Consider the following 16,222-nt stretch of genomic DNA (forward strand, 5'->3'; position numbering starts at 1 on the left):
CCCGTTTCTTTGCTCACTGTCTCAACCCTACATCTCAACCCTAACCCTCATTGCTCATGCTCATTGCTACCCCTCATTGCTACCCCTAACCGATCCCCTACTAAATGGGACAACCCTACCCTGTGACGTCATCATGGCCTCCCCGTGCCCCCTAGCAGATAACCAGACCCCTGGTAATGTTACAAGAGACAGACTGGCTGCCATTGTCTCGGGCAACGAGCAAGACCCATTGTAAAGATATTTAACCTGAAATGGTATTTATATTTTGTAATTGGCATGTTTAAATAAAGTGTTAAAAAAAATAAATAATAATAATACTATTTGTCCCTCGTAATATACCTTTATTTTGAATGTCACTTAGCTACATGTTAAAGGTGGTATTAGGGTGCACTCACACTAGGCCATCTGGCCGTGGCCGTTGGTCGTTTTCACACCTAACCGTGCTCAAATCTGCCAGTGTGAGTGTGGCCAGTCTGGCCAGGCCGGGCCAATTTGGCCACTTGGGATGTGCTGCTACGGCACGGGCCGCTACGTGAGTGCACCCTTAGATAATAATCGGTTAAGAACAAGAACACTTTAGAAGAAACACTTTATTTAAATAAGAAACACTGAACCACACATCTAAAAATACACACACACGCACACCTAAAAATACACACGCACACACACACACACACCCTCTCTCAGCTTTTGAGAGAATGGTGGAGAATCACATCTTCTCCACCATTCCGCCAACTTTGCCTCGCTCTCCTCATGCCTCGCCTGCTCCCTGGCACTCTCCTCTTGGAAGGGGTGTCTGGGGTGGTGGAAGAGGTGCCTGGGGTGGAGGAGCATGAGGGAGAGGTGGGGGGGCTGGTGGCAGTGGACTCAACGATGTCCTGAAAGAAAACGAATAAGAAGGAATTAGGAATTATATGCCAGAACTGGGTGATATGGCCATATGTTACATACAATATATAATAGCTATGTACAGGGCTGGACTGGGAGAACAAAACGGCCCGGGCATTTTTTGGCTCAGACCGGCCCGCATAATTAGCGGAGCACATCTGCCATTAAATTGACGTAACTTATGTCTTCTAAATGTACAAACGTTCTGGCCTAGTGGAAAAGGTGCACAATTTAACTAAAAAAACTCTCTTTCAGGTACCAAAAAAACACCAGGAAATGTGCAGTGACTTCACACTCAATTGTTTATTTAAAATGAATCTATAAATTTGTCATGATAGCTGGCAGAAAACCTGGACGTTGAGAGAAGAGAGCCCCTGGCAGCTGCCGATGAACTGGCGTTATCTGCTCTCTTCAGTCCAATCAGCTCCTTGGACAGAGAGAGAGGGGGGGGGCACATACCCACTCTGATGTTAGGCACATACAACATCAGATTTTTAACGCTTTTATGTCGTGGTAATATGGATATGTTTACTCACTTGGTGCATAGCCTTGTCTGCGCTCTTCAGTTCCAATCAGCTCTTTGGGCACACACACTACAGTCAATCAAACACTCATGAAACCTACAGATAGCCACACACACACACACAGAGGGGGGGGGGCACATACCCACTCTGATGTTAGGCACATACAACATCAGATTTGTAACACTTTTATGTTGTGGTAATGTGTATATGTTTATATGTTTACTCACTTGGTGCATAGCCTTGTCTGTCTACACCGACTACAGTCCATCAAACACTCATGAAACACACACACACACACACACACACACACACACACACACACACACACACACACACACACACACACACACACACACACACACACACACACACACACACACACACACACTCTCACACACACACACACACACACACAGAAGAGGAGGGGGTTGCATGCACACTTTGATGTTAAGCACATACAAGCTCATAAAAAATCTGGTTTGCAACACGTTTATTATGTTCTGGTGAGGTGTAAATGTTTACTCACTTGGTGAATAGCTGACTTCACCGGAACCAACGCTCACAAACCCCGTCAATCCAGTAAGAACTATGTACATGTGAAGCCCTAGAGGGACAGGATTTCATAAAGAGGAAGGCACAGAGAAGTGAGACTTGAATACATTACATGTGTGTGTGTGTGTGTGTGTGTGTGTGTGTGTGTGCTTGTGTGCGTTTGTGTTTGAATCAGATTGATTTCTTCTCACTTACCCAGAAACCAAACGTCTGTCTATCTCCAAAAACAATCCTCACAATCCAATCTCACAATCCTGAAATGGAACCCTAAAAACAGTAAATAACAGAAAAGGATGTAATGCATGTTAAAGGGGGGAAAGGGAAAAAGTTTTAATTTCAAGCCAAACAATTACATTCATTTCCATAACTATAATACTTACTTTGTGAAAGCAAGTCGTCGCCACAACCTGAGACAGAGGCTTCCTAAAAGGAAAAAGAAGACAATCAACAATGAAAGTGTTATGCCTTTTATTCCTTACTATCAAGTTTAGGTAATTTTGAAGAGAAACAAAACTAAACTAATATTAAAAATATTGTCTTACTTTAGTAGAGTAGGAGCTTCCGAAGAAGTTCACTTTTTTCGGCCACTCTGTCTATGACACTGTCTGTGTCCAATCCCATGAGGATGTCCTTTTCTGTGGACATCAGCATGAAGGCCTCCAATTTACCAGCAGATAAGCTGCTCCTCAGCCTGCTCTTGATGAATTTCAAAGTTGAAAATGATCTTTCGCAGGCTACCTGTGTCACTGAGAGTGTCAGCAGATATTTGTAGGACAGAGAAAGAAGAGGGTATGCGTCTGTGAGCAGGTTGAATCTGAGGAGAATCTGGTAGCAACACAGGGGGCAGTTTTTACATGAGGCACAGGCTTTGCTGACAATTTCCATCTCTGGGTCTCCACCAGGTCCTTCCTCCACAGTACGGGATGTGTACTCATCTAGTGGTGGACGCTTCAGCATGTCCCACTGGCTTGCCAAGCTTTCAAGTTCAGATTGTAAATTTGATATGGTTGCCGAATTGTTAAATTTGATGAGACTTCTGCTTAGGTCTTTCAGTGCAGACTCAGGAAGACCACTGGTTTTGATATCTGGGAAGTTTCGGGGGTCAAGAATTGAGAGGTCCGCATACAGATTGCCGTTATCGTGGAATCGTCTTTGCATGGCCTCAATAACGGTGTCCATAATTTGGTTATGGACTTTAACCTCATACGTCTTGCTTGGGTCATTGGAAGTTTCATCCTGGGCCATCTCTCCTGGCATGGACTTCTTCTTTGGCCTCCTCTGCGGTAGTGAAACCTCCACCTCCATGCCCATCTCCTCATTCTGCTCCTCCAGCTTGTCATTTGCCCACTTCACAAAACTCTCTGTTGCATCCTTGACTGTCTGGAAATCTCTTCCCATCTCCTTAAGGGCCTCGTGTGTGGACATCACCATCCTGTGGGCAGAGAGGATGTCCATCCCGCCTGTTTGGAGGTATTTGGATAGTGGGGTGGTCTTCTCAAATATCTGCAAGAATAATTGCGCGGTCAGGATGGTCTCGTGTCTGAGAAGGCCATCTTTGTATCCCCTTGCTTTGGATCTTACATTTGACTTCACTGTCGTCTGGTCTTGAATGGCTGAAAGGGTGCACAGAACATCAATGTAGAGACAGTCCTGCGGTTTCCCAAATGAGCCAAACACTTTCTTTAAGGCATCATGCTTTGCCCACCAGCGTGTCTCTCCAATGGGTCCTATGCGCTTGTGCCTGCTGCTGTGGCTTTCCTTCTCCCATACGTTCATTCTCTGATGAGATTCTCGGATGAACACAGCGATGTCATTCAGGAGATGAAAAAGAGATCCACTCTCTATCACAATTTCAATGGTGTCAGAAAGAACGAGATTGAGCACATGAGAGTAGCACCACACATGGACATGGTGAGGAGATTGTGATGACAAGAGTGAAGAGAAGCCTCTGTATCTTCCCTGCATGTTGGCAGCTCCATCTGTGGCATTTCCAATGCAGAGGCTTTTGTCTAAGTTCAGACCATCAAGCACATCACTCAACAACTGAACAAAGGCCTCTCCTGTGGATGAACTGCACCTTACCACAGCAACAAGCCTCTCATGTACAGTATCAGTGACGTACCGAAGCACAACTGAGCACTGGTCTTGTGCTGTGATATCCTGTGTTGTGTCCAGTTGTACAGTAAACATGCCGGCTTTTTGAATTTCCGTGCCGATGTTGTCTTTGATCATCTTAAGGATTGTGTCAATCACTGAGTTGACAGTCGATTTAGACAGCAGAGTGACAAGGGAACCCCTGCCTCTTGAGCCTGATGCAGATTCATGGAGCTTTTTGCTTTTATGAATTATGTCACTGAGATGTTCTTTCAATGCCACATCATATTTCCCCAGCAAAAGTATCATCTCAAAAAAGTTGCCATGATCAAGGCTGCTGTCCTCTAGAGTATAAGCAGCCTCATTGTCTTCGTGCCTGTAGCTTAGGCCCCTCTTTCCAATCACTCTGACCACTTCCACCACACGGTCTAACACCTGCCGTCTCTTCTTGATCTGCTCTCTATGAGCAGTTAGCTGTCTTCCTCTAAGCAGGCTGTTTATGTCAGATTTTGAGCAGTTTAGAAAATAAGCTTCAGCACAAGCTCTATGTGCCATGCTTTTTTCATGCTCTTCTGCTCTCTGGTGAGCATGTCTCCCGTCAGACATTCCAGTAATGAATACACTGTTATCAGAGGGCTTGCTAAAGGCCAAGCATACAAAACAAAATAAAGCAGGACGTTGATCACAGTATGTCAGCCACTTCCTGCTTGTACCTTCTTTGTTTGTGAAGACCTTTCCTATTGGGTTTGGAGCATCTTGCTTTGGATGGTGGTTCAAAAAAGTTTGCAGTGTAGCACGGTCTGGACGGCAAAAGTACAGTCTGGCTTGACTAGAAAAGAACAGAGGGATCAATTATTAATTACAAATAATACAATACTTAAACTAAATATCCAAATGTATATTTATTTGTAGTAACATTAATGCTTAAATTTTATATTTTATTTGGAAATATCCAAATAAGTTATACTGTATTCATCTCCATTAAGTCATTTGAATATCTTTAAATTACCCATATTAAGAACACTGTAGGATATCTCCAAAATATGCCAAGTTTTAAAAATGCAATTTTATAGACTACTCCCCATTTTGCTTTTTTGTTGCTCTCGCTTTTATTTTCTGTGCTTCTTTCGAGACACATCTCCTTGAGACACATATCAACGAAAAAGAAAAGGCTTTCCAGCTGTGCAAACAAGAGCCTCGTTTGGAAAAAGACAACGGCAACCATGTCGGCTTGAACATTTAGACTCGAATCATTAGAACTTTATATTGACCGATTATATTTGGAGTGTGAGAGTACGTTAGCCGAGAGCATCAGACAAACTACCCCAGTTAGCTGGCAGGGTCTTGGGGGGAAGCGGCTTATTTTCAACACAGAAGAACCGAACGTTGGCCAGAATTCCCCAATTTCTCAGTTTCATTATAACCCGTCCCACCATAGAACACTAATCGTTCGTCATCGAGACACATTTCAACGAAAAGAAAAGGTTTAAGCTGCGCAAACAAATAAGAGCCTCGTTTGGGAAAAAAGACGACGACAACCACTTCAATAATAACCACCAACCCCCTGTAATAAATTGGCTCGGCTATTACCATAATGGCCCAAGTTGCATCGCTAAATACACTGTGTAATGCCATAGTAGTGTAATACTACGTGGTAATAAAAACTTTCCAACGACTACTATTACAGCATTCCACCTGTGAACGGCGTGTATCGTGGGGCTATGCTGTGTGCTTGCTTATCCGTCAGGCATGATAGCGTGTAGCATGACTATTCATCTAGCATTTTCATTAGCATATTAGCATAGCCGTTTGTCACAACTATTACGCATCATTTTCATATCGCTGCGGCTGGCTAAATTCAAATCCATCATCTAAACGTATTATCCTTATGTTAATAGCTGCTTACCTGGTGCACCGGCAGCGGCTCACTCAGTCCATGACCCTCGGGTTCGGACTCATCATCTCCTCCTCCCTGTTCATCTTCCACCATCTGTGCTGTCTCCATGGGTGGATCGCTACAGCTAGCCCCCTCGCCCTGTCCACTGGTGCTGGTGGTGCTTGATTCACCTGAGGTGGAGGGGGCTCCCGAAGCACCTCCACTGAACATGTCAGTTATTTTAGCACATTTTCCGGCGTCTGCGGCTAGATTTTTGAGCCTTTTGGCCCTGAGCTTTTCAGCTCCACCTTTAAGTTTACGCTTTGGTTTGTCCATTGCCGTCTTCCACTCTCGCAAACTTTCGTTTTTCATAGCTAAATACAGGGAAGAGGTGGGCCGTAATAATTGGTTCTGCGGCTGCCTCACGCCTCGTGCCCACTGCACCGTCAGTCAACAGACGTGGGAAGGCGTCAGCCAATCAAATCGGTTCGCCAGGTTCTTCCCGCTTCTTCCTGCTTGTTGCGAGGCAAGATGACCCGCTTTCCCGCTTTCCAGTATCGTCAGAGCCCGAGTCGCGTCACAGTGCTTACATTTGCATACGCGATCTGATTAGATGACGGAACCGTCGCTGCCTAAAAAGTTGAAAATTTTTCAACTTTCAACCCCCCCCCCCCCCCACATGCATGGGCCGAGGGCCGTCAACATGACATCGTGGGCCGCCGGTCAGTTTTATTGTTTGTTTGTTTTTTGGAAAAAAATAAAAACGGGGGAGGCCATCGGCCCTCGAGGGAACTCGGCCCACCGGGAAAATGCCCGGTATGCCAGATTGCCAGTCCAGCCCTGGCTATGTACACAATATAGTACTGCCAAAAATTACATTGATTAACCATGTAATATTACTAATATAATATAATATATTAGTATATATAATATTACTTATAGAATGTTACTAATATAATATATTAGTATAAAGCTTATTTTTAACCTGGAGTCACTAGAACATGGAAGATCTGGATATCATACGACATGATATCCAGCCCGGTCTTGCAGCCCGGCCGAGAACCGGGGTCGGGCGGCCCGTGAAAGTCCGACGGCCGGGGTCAGGCGGCCCGCGAAAGTCCGACGGCCGGGCTGCAGAGCCCGTGATCGGGCTCTGCAGCCCGGCCGAGAACCGGGGTCGGGCGGCCCGCGAAAGTCCGACGGCCGGGCTGCAGAGCCCGTGATCGGGCTCTGCATCCCGGCCGAGAACCGGGGTCGGGCGGCCCGCGAAAGTCCGACGGCCGGGCTGCAGAGCCCGTGATCGGACTTTCGCGATCTTCCGAGAGTCCGCGGCCGGGCTGCAGAGTATAATCAATACAATAATTAATAGTTAATTACAGAGAAAACACTTACATTTGTGTTTTTCCAATCCTGTCGCATCTTTTCGCCCTCCATCTTGTCTAGGATATTTCTTGATTTTCCGTTTTCTCGCAAGGTATTGTGGGAGCAAGTCAGAACTGAAGCGCTTTGAGGGTGCCCATCGAAAATCTCAATTTTGAGGGGATGTTAGCCCTCCCCTTACCCCTTAAGCTACCTTTAAACTGTATTGGGACATGGCTCCACGGCGCGTGAACGCGCAACAGCGAGGGTTAGGGCTGAGATTTTGAAGCGAGACAAGTAATGGGATTCAACCTAAGTACTACATTTAAAGCTTTCCACCATAAAACATCTTTCCATAGCTATTAACTAAAAAAAAAGATAAACCTCTCTCAAAAGTATTTTTAACTTTAACACCTTCTTCAATAAGTATTATTTCAGCTAAAACACACTAACAATAATGTCTAACGACACTTAAACAATACTGTGCCAGCTTATTCACACTTCTATTATATTTTACACATCAAATTAACACAGCGCCAACACGCATTGTCAGGGAATGGCGGACACTTTCCTACCACGCGCCTGCCCGTGGGATGCTAACAAGCACGCTACGGCAGAGCGACTCCCCCGTGTTTAACCCAACTACCCCTTCAAACAATCCATGCATGGCTATAATCCTCTCGGCATGTTCCCTAGCATTCAAATATAAATATAGAAGCAATTGCACAACCACCGTTCCTACCTGTGAGGGGGGTATAGAAATAACAACGAGGACGCAGTGTTGTGGTCAAGTCCAAAGTTGTAATGGCCGAAAAGACGGCAAGCACGCTATTCCCCCTACAGGCTGAACGAGGCAAAACAAAAGGAATCGAACACCGACCATCGAAAGATTGAACACAAAATTAGGTGGAATAAAGAAACTCTGCAACAACTTTCCTAATTTAGCTCTTTAGAATAATTTTGTAGCAAATAAAGAATAATGCATTTTTTTAGATAAACATGGAAATAAACAACATATTTTACCAGCATCACTTTATAACTTCAAAGGGCAGAGCAATGGGTAATAGATAAAAATAGTGAGAAAAGTCAGTTTTTGCATTTTGAAGCACTTATCTACGGCATTAAACATTTTAAACCTTTTCACTACAACACATATTTATAACCATTACAGGAGCACTCGTTAGCTACGAGCGTTTTCAAGACGTTCGTTACCAAAGATGCTTTCGGGAAACGGTGTGAAAACTGCACGATGCTCGTACGACCCACTCTGCGATCCACTTAGGCTAAAGATGCTTTCGGGAAACGGGGCCCAGATGAAAATGATTCAGATTACAGCGTTTATTTGTTCAACAATATGAAACTTTGTCTTAGGTGTTTTAAAATTATACCAAATTTATTTCCGATTATTCCAAAGGCATAATACAAGGCACAGGGAACTTTGAGGTGCGTAAACGCTATTTAGAGGTGCGTAAACGCTATTTCCTAAATTCCAGAGGTGCGTAAACGGCGTTTACGTGCGTTTACCCTCCACTACAGCCCTGGGCCCCGTTTCCCGAAAGCATCTTTAGCCTAATGCCGCTTTTCCACCGCACATGTAGCTCGACTCGACACGACTCGACTCGACACGACTCGACACGGTAGCAGCACGGGTCCTTTTCCACCGCAAATAGTACCTCCTGGACGTGGGCGGGGTCGGCTGCGCGAAAGGGCCGTGACATAATTTTGTACGCGACGCAAACAACACCTACGCAACCCACACATGGACAGAACCCACATAACAACAATGGAGGACATCGATGCGATGGTATTCGTGTTCGTATTATTAGCTGGCATGTTGAAGAAGTTGAAGAAGTGGAATATGTTGGCTGCGGCGCTGCTATGGCTGTTACCAGCATGGTTGCCATGTCGCTCTCGTGACTTCGTCACACTCTCTGGCCAATCAGTGGCCGGCCGTCTGCCGACGTCACCTTTTAGCATCGGCTCAGCTCGCTTGGAACCTAGAGCGAGGCGGTACTAGAAAAAGCAGCCACTTCAGGTACCAGATACCATGTTTTCGCGGTGGAAACGCAAAAAATGCGAGCTGAGTCGAGTCGTGTCGAGCTGGTACCATGCAGTGGAAAAGCGGCATAAGTGGATCGCAGAGTGGGTCGTACGAGCATCGTACAGTATTCACACCGTTTCCCGAAAGCATCTTTGGTAACGAACGTCTTGAAAACGCTTGTAGCTAACGAGTGCTCCAGGGTACTCGTAGGACGCTAAGAGCCTCGTTAGCCTACTATAGCCTCAGTGGCGTAACCAGCGGACATTCCTGGTATTGGATGCGTTTTATTGGTAATGGTGTATCACGTGCGTCTAAGCCTAATGTGGGCCATTATGTTCTTAATTTGAGAGACAGTCCAGGAAATGTTTGAGCAGGCAGGGCACTTAAAATGTGTGAGAGAAAGGGGGGATTTGTGCAGACTGACATAGGCTACTCATAAAACGTAGCCTAAAATAATGTCAAAAATAAACCTACAATAAAAAAAAATATATATATTAATTATAAAAATATTAAAAATAATTCAAAGGAGCAAAAGGCTGGGATATGGTGGGGATTGGTCACGTTGACGGGAATGTTTAGTGACATGTGGGAGGCTGGAGGGGGTTAAAAAAAAGTCTCAATCACTCTTCGACGTGCATGAAAACCAGCCGCGTAGTTATGAGGGAGGCCGTCCTCACACCGATCTTCCTCGTCGTCATCGTCCTCAATGTCCTCCGGTTCAACCAAAGCTACCCCAGCCTTAGCTGCAATGTTGTGCAACATAGCTAGCCTGTCACACATATCACAGCGCATGACTTGGCCGGCGAAAACTGGAGCCCTCCGCTGGACTTGTGAAGGCATCTAAAGCGCAACTTCCACCTCCCGATCGTGCGCTCAGGATTAGGACTGATATATATGTCGGCCTAGGCTTAATCAATTGTGTTTTAATATCTTTAGCATTCATATTATTGCAATCTATTCTTTTCGTAGCCTACTCTGCGGTTGGCCTTGATGGGGAGATATTTTAACCCTTTTTAACCCCATTTTCCTCCGACATTCCTGCGTCTCCCCCTGCGTCATAGCCCGTTTCAGCACCATGTCAGTGGCCACTGGCCAGGTACAATCCTACGATCGTCGTGAGTGCAGCGAATGCGCGTTCACGTTAAGAGGAGTTTCGGGAAACGCTCCAAAGAAATTATCGATGGTTCGAAAGATCCATCGGGAGAATGATCTTACGAGCGAAGATCCATCGATATCGGGAAACGGGGCCCTGGTTATGAGTATGACAAGTAATGTATCATAGCATTTCATGTTTGATTAAGGTATTTTTGTCAGTTAGCTGATTTCAATATTTCAACAATAAACTTAGTTAATTAAATTGCATGTTACTGTATGTAAAGGAGACATGCTTCATTAAGTAAGAAGATCACAATGATTATAGTAATTTAAGGTAGTATGCTCAATATAAATTTGTGGTTGGCCCTTAAAAGCCGTTTGTGGTCTTGCGATGAGTTTTGTGTTGGTGCCATCTACTGGGCATGTTTCACCAAATCACCGATTTTTTTGTTGATATTGAAGAAAGAAATCCCGAGAAAATCTCACATGATCCCTGGATGGATTCTTGTGATCTTTAGCAAAGGTTATTCAATAACTGCCTACACCATACTGGGAAACACAGGCTTGAATAATTCACTAAATTATTCTGGGATCCATCGTCCAGGGAATTCACACATTAACTTTAATGAATGCATTTTCTGTAGGGCTATTATTCCTTTTTATATAATCTTCATATTCAGGGCAGAGTAGACCAGTAACTTTAAACGGGCCTATGCTTTATCCGTGATTGGAGGATTCTGCACCTGGTGTTCTCAAGCCCTCTGGTCCTGGCACTTCCAGCCGTATACTGGTCTGTTCACCCTTCTGTACTTCAACGTAACCCTAAGCCTTGTGTGCTTTAATGTTCGGTCATGTTTGACCTGTGTGACGTTCCAGGTTCCTGCCTGAATCCGCCCGATGGCTCATGACCCAGGGAAGGATGAAGGAGGCACGTAAAGAGGTCCTGAGGGCAGCCAGGGTGAATGGAAGAACAATCTCTGAAGTCATGCTCAGCCAGGTGTGTTAACAATGGTAGGGAAGCCACACTTCTCCCTCCTCCAAAACACTTCCAAAGCTGCTTGGTAGATATCAAAAACAATACTGATGTTGATGGTCAAGGTATGAGGTATTATTTAAGAAATAGGACACCTTGAACTATCACTACTCTCAGGTAAACCACCTCAAACTCCTCCCATCATTTCAACATTGAAAAATGAAGGCATGTCTTCTTATAACTAATAACTAGAAGGAAACATAATGTGTAATGTGGTCATGACCCAAATCTACCAGACCAGTTAAACGTGTTCTGCACAAGGTTTGAAGCACCAAGTGGGCCCCCCCCCTCCACCACCCCCGCCTCCCTTCCCCCGGCCACCTCCTCACCTGCTCCACTAGTCATCACTGAGCATGAGGTTCGGAGGCTCTTCAAAGGCCAGAACACCAGGAAAGCGTGTGGGCCAGACATGGTGTCACCGGCTACCCTCAAGCACTGTGCCAGCGAGCTGGCTCCAGTGTTTACGGACATTTTCAATCAGTCTCTTCAATTATGCCATGTACCTGCCTGTTTCAAATCTGCTGTCATCATCCCTGTACCAAAAAAGCCCAAGATCACCTGTTTGAATGACTACAGACCAGTCGCCCTCACCTCTGTAGTCATGAAAGTATTTGAACGCCTGGGCCTCTCCTATCTAAAAGCATCCACTGACCACCTCATGGACCCCCTTCAATTTGCATACAGACCCAACCGCTCAGTAGATGATGCAATCAACATAGCCCTTCACTACATTCTACAACACCTGGACTATCGGAACACCTTTGCAAGAGTCCTGTTTGTGGATTATAGCTCTGCCTTTAACACCATCATTCCCGTCCTCCTCCATATCAAACTGACCCATCTGAACATCCACCCCCTCACCTGCTTATGGATTACAGATTTTCTCACTGACAGGAGACAGTATGTCAGGCTGGGCCCGCATCTATCACAGCCCCGCACAGTTAACACCGGTGCCCCCCAGGGTTGTGTGCTGTCCCCCCTGCTCTTCTCCCTTTACACGAATGACTGCACCTCCCGTGACCCGTCTGTCAAGACCATCAAGTATGCAGACGACACCACCCTGATAGGTCTCATCAGCAACAACAACGAGTCTGCCTACCGGAGGGAGGTCGCCCATCTAGAGTCCTGGTGTGCAGTCAGCAACCTAGAGCTCAACGTCAACAAGACAGTGGAGATGATTGTGGACTTCCGAAAAAAGGTTCAGACATATCCCCCACTTGTCATCAACAACTCATCTGTCACTGTAGTCGAACATTTCAAATTCCTAGGCACAACCATCACCAACACACTGAAATGGGACAATAACATCACTCAACTTGTGAAGAAAGGCCAGCAGCGCCTGTTCTTCCTTCGGCAGCTGAGAGGACTTCAGGTCAGCCCCCCCATCATGGTGCAGTTCTACAGGGCCATCATTGAGAGTGTGCTTACATCCTCACACTCGGTCTGGTATGACTCTGCCGCTGCCGCTGCCCGCTCTAAGGCCAGGCTCCAAAGAGTCGTACGGGCTGCAGAGCGCATCATCGGCTGCCCCCTTCCTTCCATCAAGGACCTCCACAGCTCCAGATCCCGCAGGAAAGCTGTGAAGATCACAGCAGACCCCTCACATCCTGCCAACTGCCTCTTAACCTTCTACCCTCTGGACGGCGATATAGGGCCATCATGACAAAAACCTCACGTCACCTCAATAGCTTTTTTCCACAAGCAATAGCCCTCATAAACAGCCCTTGCACATGAGCTTTATGGCTCCTCTCAGCACTTTACTTTATTTATTTAACTTATTTAACAATTCTATTATTGCACTACCTCCATGGTCATACTGGTACTTTCTTGTATTGTTGTTCTGTCTTGTCCCTTTGTTCTGTTCTATGTTCTATTTGTAATGCTCCAGCCTGCATGGAGAATACCATTCAAAATTCCTAGTACCTGTGTACATGGCGAAATAAAGAAATTGAATTGAAATTGAATTGAGGCATCTGATTTAAATTCAGTCCCTAAAGTTGCCTTGATGTCATGAATTCCTTTTTATAACTATATATGGGAAAGGGCCAATAGGAAATTAAAGGCATGACCCAAGCTAGGGATTGGTTGACCAACTTTTTATGAAAAGCTCAGTGGGCGAAGACATGCAGAAGAGTCCAAGAAGATAGATGTTTCCAGGCAATTTGTTTAATGGTTCCAGGCAGAGTGGGGTGGATCTTAACTCGGCGTGTATTCGTATTGGGGGCATCCTGGCCCCTCATCTCACTTCTAGAGGTGTACATGCCACTCTGCCATCCCTGTTGTTACGCAGGACGGGCCTGGTCTATTTCTTGTCTTCACGGAGGTCTGTCACCTGTTTGATGAGCGACATGTTGAACTGAATGGTGAGTAAGGCCAACAGAAGACAGGAAGTGTAATTCAGCACAGAAGTTAACTTCCCCGAGACCGTTGGTGAGAGAAGGAAAGTATTAATTTGACCAACTTCTGTGTAGGTACGTTTGATTGGACAATGCGTTAGTGGTTAGCTGATAGAGACTAGGGCGTCCCGCCAGAAATAGCTCAACCCTTGAGTCTGTGGGTGTCCACTAATCCATTATCTTGGCAAAAGCCAAAAAACTGATAAACAAAACATTTTCCCAGTTTTAACCCCAAACACGAGAAAATGTGATATACGTTGTGAATTGAAGACCAGAGGAGTCTGGACACAATGAAGAGGGAGCAGAATTAAAACCTTCTAAATAGAGGTTTAAGATCTTTACGGTCAGAAGAACAAGGCATGTTCCGAATGATTTGGTTGCCTGTAGCTTTAGATGATGCTAAAGTATGTGTGTTATAAAGTGATATTATTCTAGTGGCATTAATTAATAGTAATTTTGGAAACTTACCTCTATTCCATATCTCCTACCTAAATAAACAACATGTATAGCCATCACCTAAGGTGTAAGTTTTAAGTTTTAAGTTTTAACATGGTTTGAAATAAGTGTTAAACTACGACATTCCTACATCAGTAAATGTAAAATCTATCAAATCGTACTCTAAAGGTGTATTTTACCTTCCGGCGAAGGAACCAAGCAGTATTTCAAAGACGGTGTTTATATAAGCAAACCTTGAGATATCAATATACTTTTGGACAAGATATTTAGGTGTGTCATGGATACTTCGGTGTGATATGTTATTTATTTTAAATCCTTTTGTCAATCACAAACAGTGAAAGAAACAGAATTATACAAATTGGTTTGGTGTTTCTACAACGTTTAACATAATACACCTCCTTGTGTTTGGTTTACCTCAGAGAGATCTGCCAAATGGTCCCACATGAGGAACAGACAGATTTCAGATTCCTTTGAAACTTTTATCATTTAGAATAAAGGTCAGAGGGGGTCAGACCTCCTCCAGCTCTGCGTGGAGTTATATCAATGTGTTCCAACACAGATCAGGTGAAACAGAGGCATCGCAGAGAGACAACACATGTGTGTTGAATCCAGTCCAGTTGAATCCAGATCATTTCATCTCTTGTCCACAAAGTTTGATATGAGATGTGCTCCACGCTACATCATGGTCTAGTACAGTCTGTAGTGCACATCTCCTCTCATTCAGACAGTAGCAGCTTTCATCAGGGATTGCTCTCCAAACAGCTGCTTGAAGTGGACCACGTGTTCCTCACAGTGTTCTCCTAGGACGGAGACACACACACGTTAGACCACTACACTACATTCAGGTGAGATATGAGTGTGCACTTATGCCGGCCTGTATGTGGTATTGGTGTGTATGTGTAGGTCAGTGTGTATGTGTTATTAGTGTGTGTGTGTGTGGGGGTTTGTGTGTATGAAGGTGTAGGCGTCTCACCAGGGTTGAAGGCGGGGTTTCCTCTGAGCCGCTGGTTCCTCTGCTGGAAGGACCTGAAGACGGTGTAGAACAGCATCCGGTCACTGGTCTGCTGCGCCGCGTCCAGGAACTTCCTGGCCGACACGTTGTCATGACTACCTGTGGAGGTGGTCCGTTTGGATTCAAACAAGATGCCGGGAAAACAACCACGTGAACAAAACACACACACACAAACAAACACACACACACACACACAGGATCTGAAGACGGTGTAGAACATCTATATCTATGTAAAGTACGTTCTTTAATAAGAATGTGGGTTCATTCCACTTATACTACAGCTGCCAACAATCATTTGATATAAATTACTTTAATCTATTACGTTGTTGGATTGTTTTCAACCTGATGGCTGATATTTCAATATTCTTATGGAAACGATATAGTTAAGGAAACTTGTAGTGCATCGTTTCGGTGTTAAAAAGGCAGAGGTGTCCCGTTATTGGTCAATAAGGCATGACACGTTATTGACCAATCCCAATGAAGTATTGAACAATGCTGCAGTCCATAAGGTATATCCTGAGAGGAGCTTTAGGAAGAGACTGACCCACGCTGCGGATGAACCTCAGGGCTCCCAGCACCTGCTGCTTAGACAACAGCACCTCCACGATCTCATCGTTAGCTGTGGACAACCGCTACACACACACACACACACACACACACACACACACACACACACACACACACACACACACACACACACACACACACACACACACACACACACACACACACACACACACACACATTAGAGGAGACTGAAATGTCTGGTAGAACAAAGTTACTACTATGGCGATGTGAGTGTACCTTCAGCATGTCCAGGGAGAGCTGGTGGGCGGGGGGGTAGGTACTCTCCAACGACAGAAGTAAACAAGCCTACGATGGAAGCAGTGGATACA

General features: G+C 45.1%; 2 protein-coding genes across 3 annotated transcripts in view; both read right to left on the reverse strand.

The window, feature by feature from the left end:
* Positions 1-970: 970 nt before the first annotated feature.
* On the reverse strand, positions 971-4,855 carry LOC132452716 (uncharacterized). Its single transcript, XM_060045471.1, has 6 exons — positions 2,507-4,855; positions 2,345-2,387; positions 2,160-2,231; positions 1,640-2,016; positions 1,425-1,508; positions 971-1,315 (listed from the first exon to the last, which is right to left on the reverse strand). Exon 1 carries the CDS (start codon positions 4,662-4,664, stop codon positions 2,508-2,510), a length of 2,157 nt encoding a protein of 718 aa, XP_059901454.1. The 5' UTR covers positions 4,665-4,855; the 3' UTR covers positions 971-1,315; positions 1,425-1,508; positions 1,640-2,016; positions 2,160-2,231; positions 2,345-2,387; position 2,507.
* Positions 4,856-14,596: 9,741 nt separating this feature from the next.
* The window catches only part of rmc1 (regulator of MON1-CCZ1), a 14,043-nt gene continuing 12,417 nt past the window's right edge, over positions 14,597-16,222 (reverse strand). Inside the window, exons 18-21 of one of the 2 annotated variants that reach the window (XM_060044844.1) lie at positions 16,131-16,199; positions 15,871-15,958; positions 15,288-15,425; positions 14,597-15,114 (exon numbers count right to left, since the gene is read on the reverse strand). In XM_060044844.1, coding sequence (XP_059900827.1) covers positions 15,035-15,114; positions 15,288-15,425; positions 15,871-15,958; positions 16,131-16,199 — 375 coding nt within the window. In that variant the 3' untranslated portion in view covers positions 14,597-15,034. The remainder of the gene's footprint in view (positions 15,115-15,287; positions 15,426-15,870; positions 15,959-16,130; positions 16,200-16,222) is intronic. The other variant, XM_060044845.1, reaches the window with a different exon arrangement.

This window comes from Gadus macrocephalus, chromosome 23 (genome assembly GCF_031168955.1).
Source record: "Gadus macrocephalus chromosome 23, ASM3116895v1".
NCBI classification, from domain to species: domain Eukaryota; kingdom Metazoa; phylum Chordata; class Actinopteri; order Gadiformes; family Gadidae; genus Gadus; species Gadus macrocephalus.

Bases quoted from the DNA above. Each gene is read 5' to 3' on its own strand.
- LOC132452716 (XM_060045471.1), bottom strand. From the start codon at position 4,664: ATGTCTGACGGGAGACATGCTCACCAGAGAGCAGAAGAGCATGAAAAA.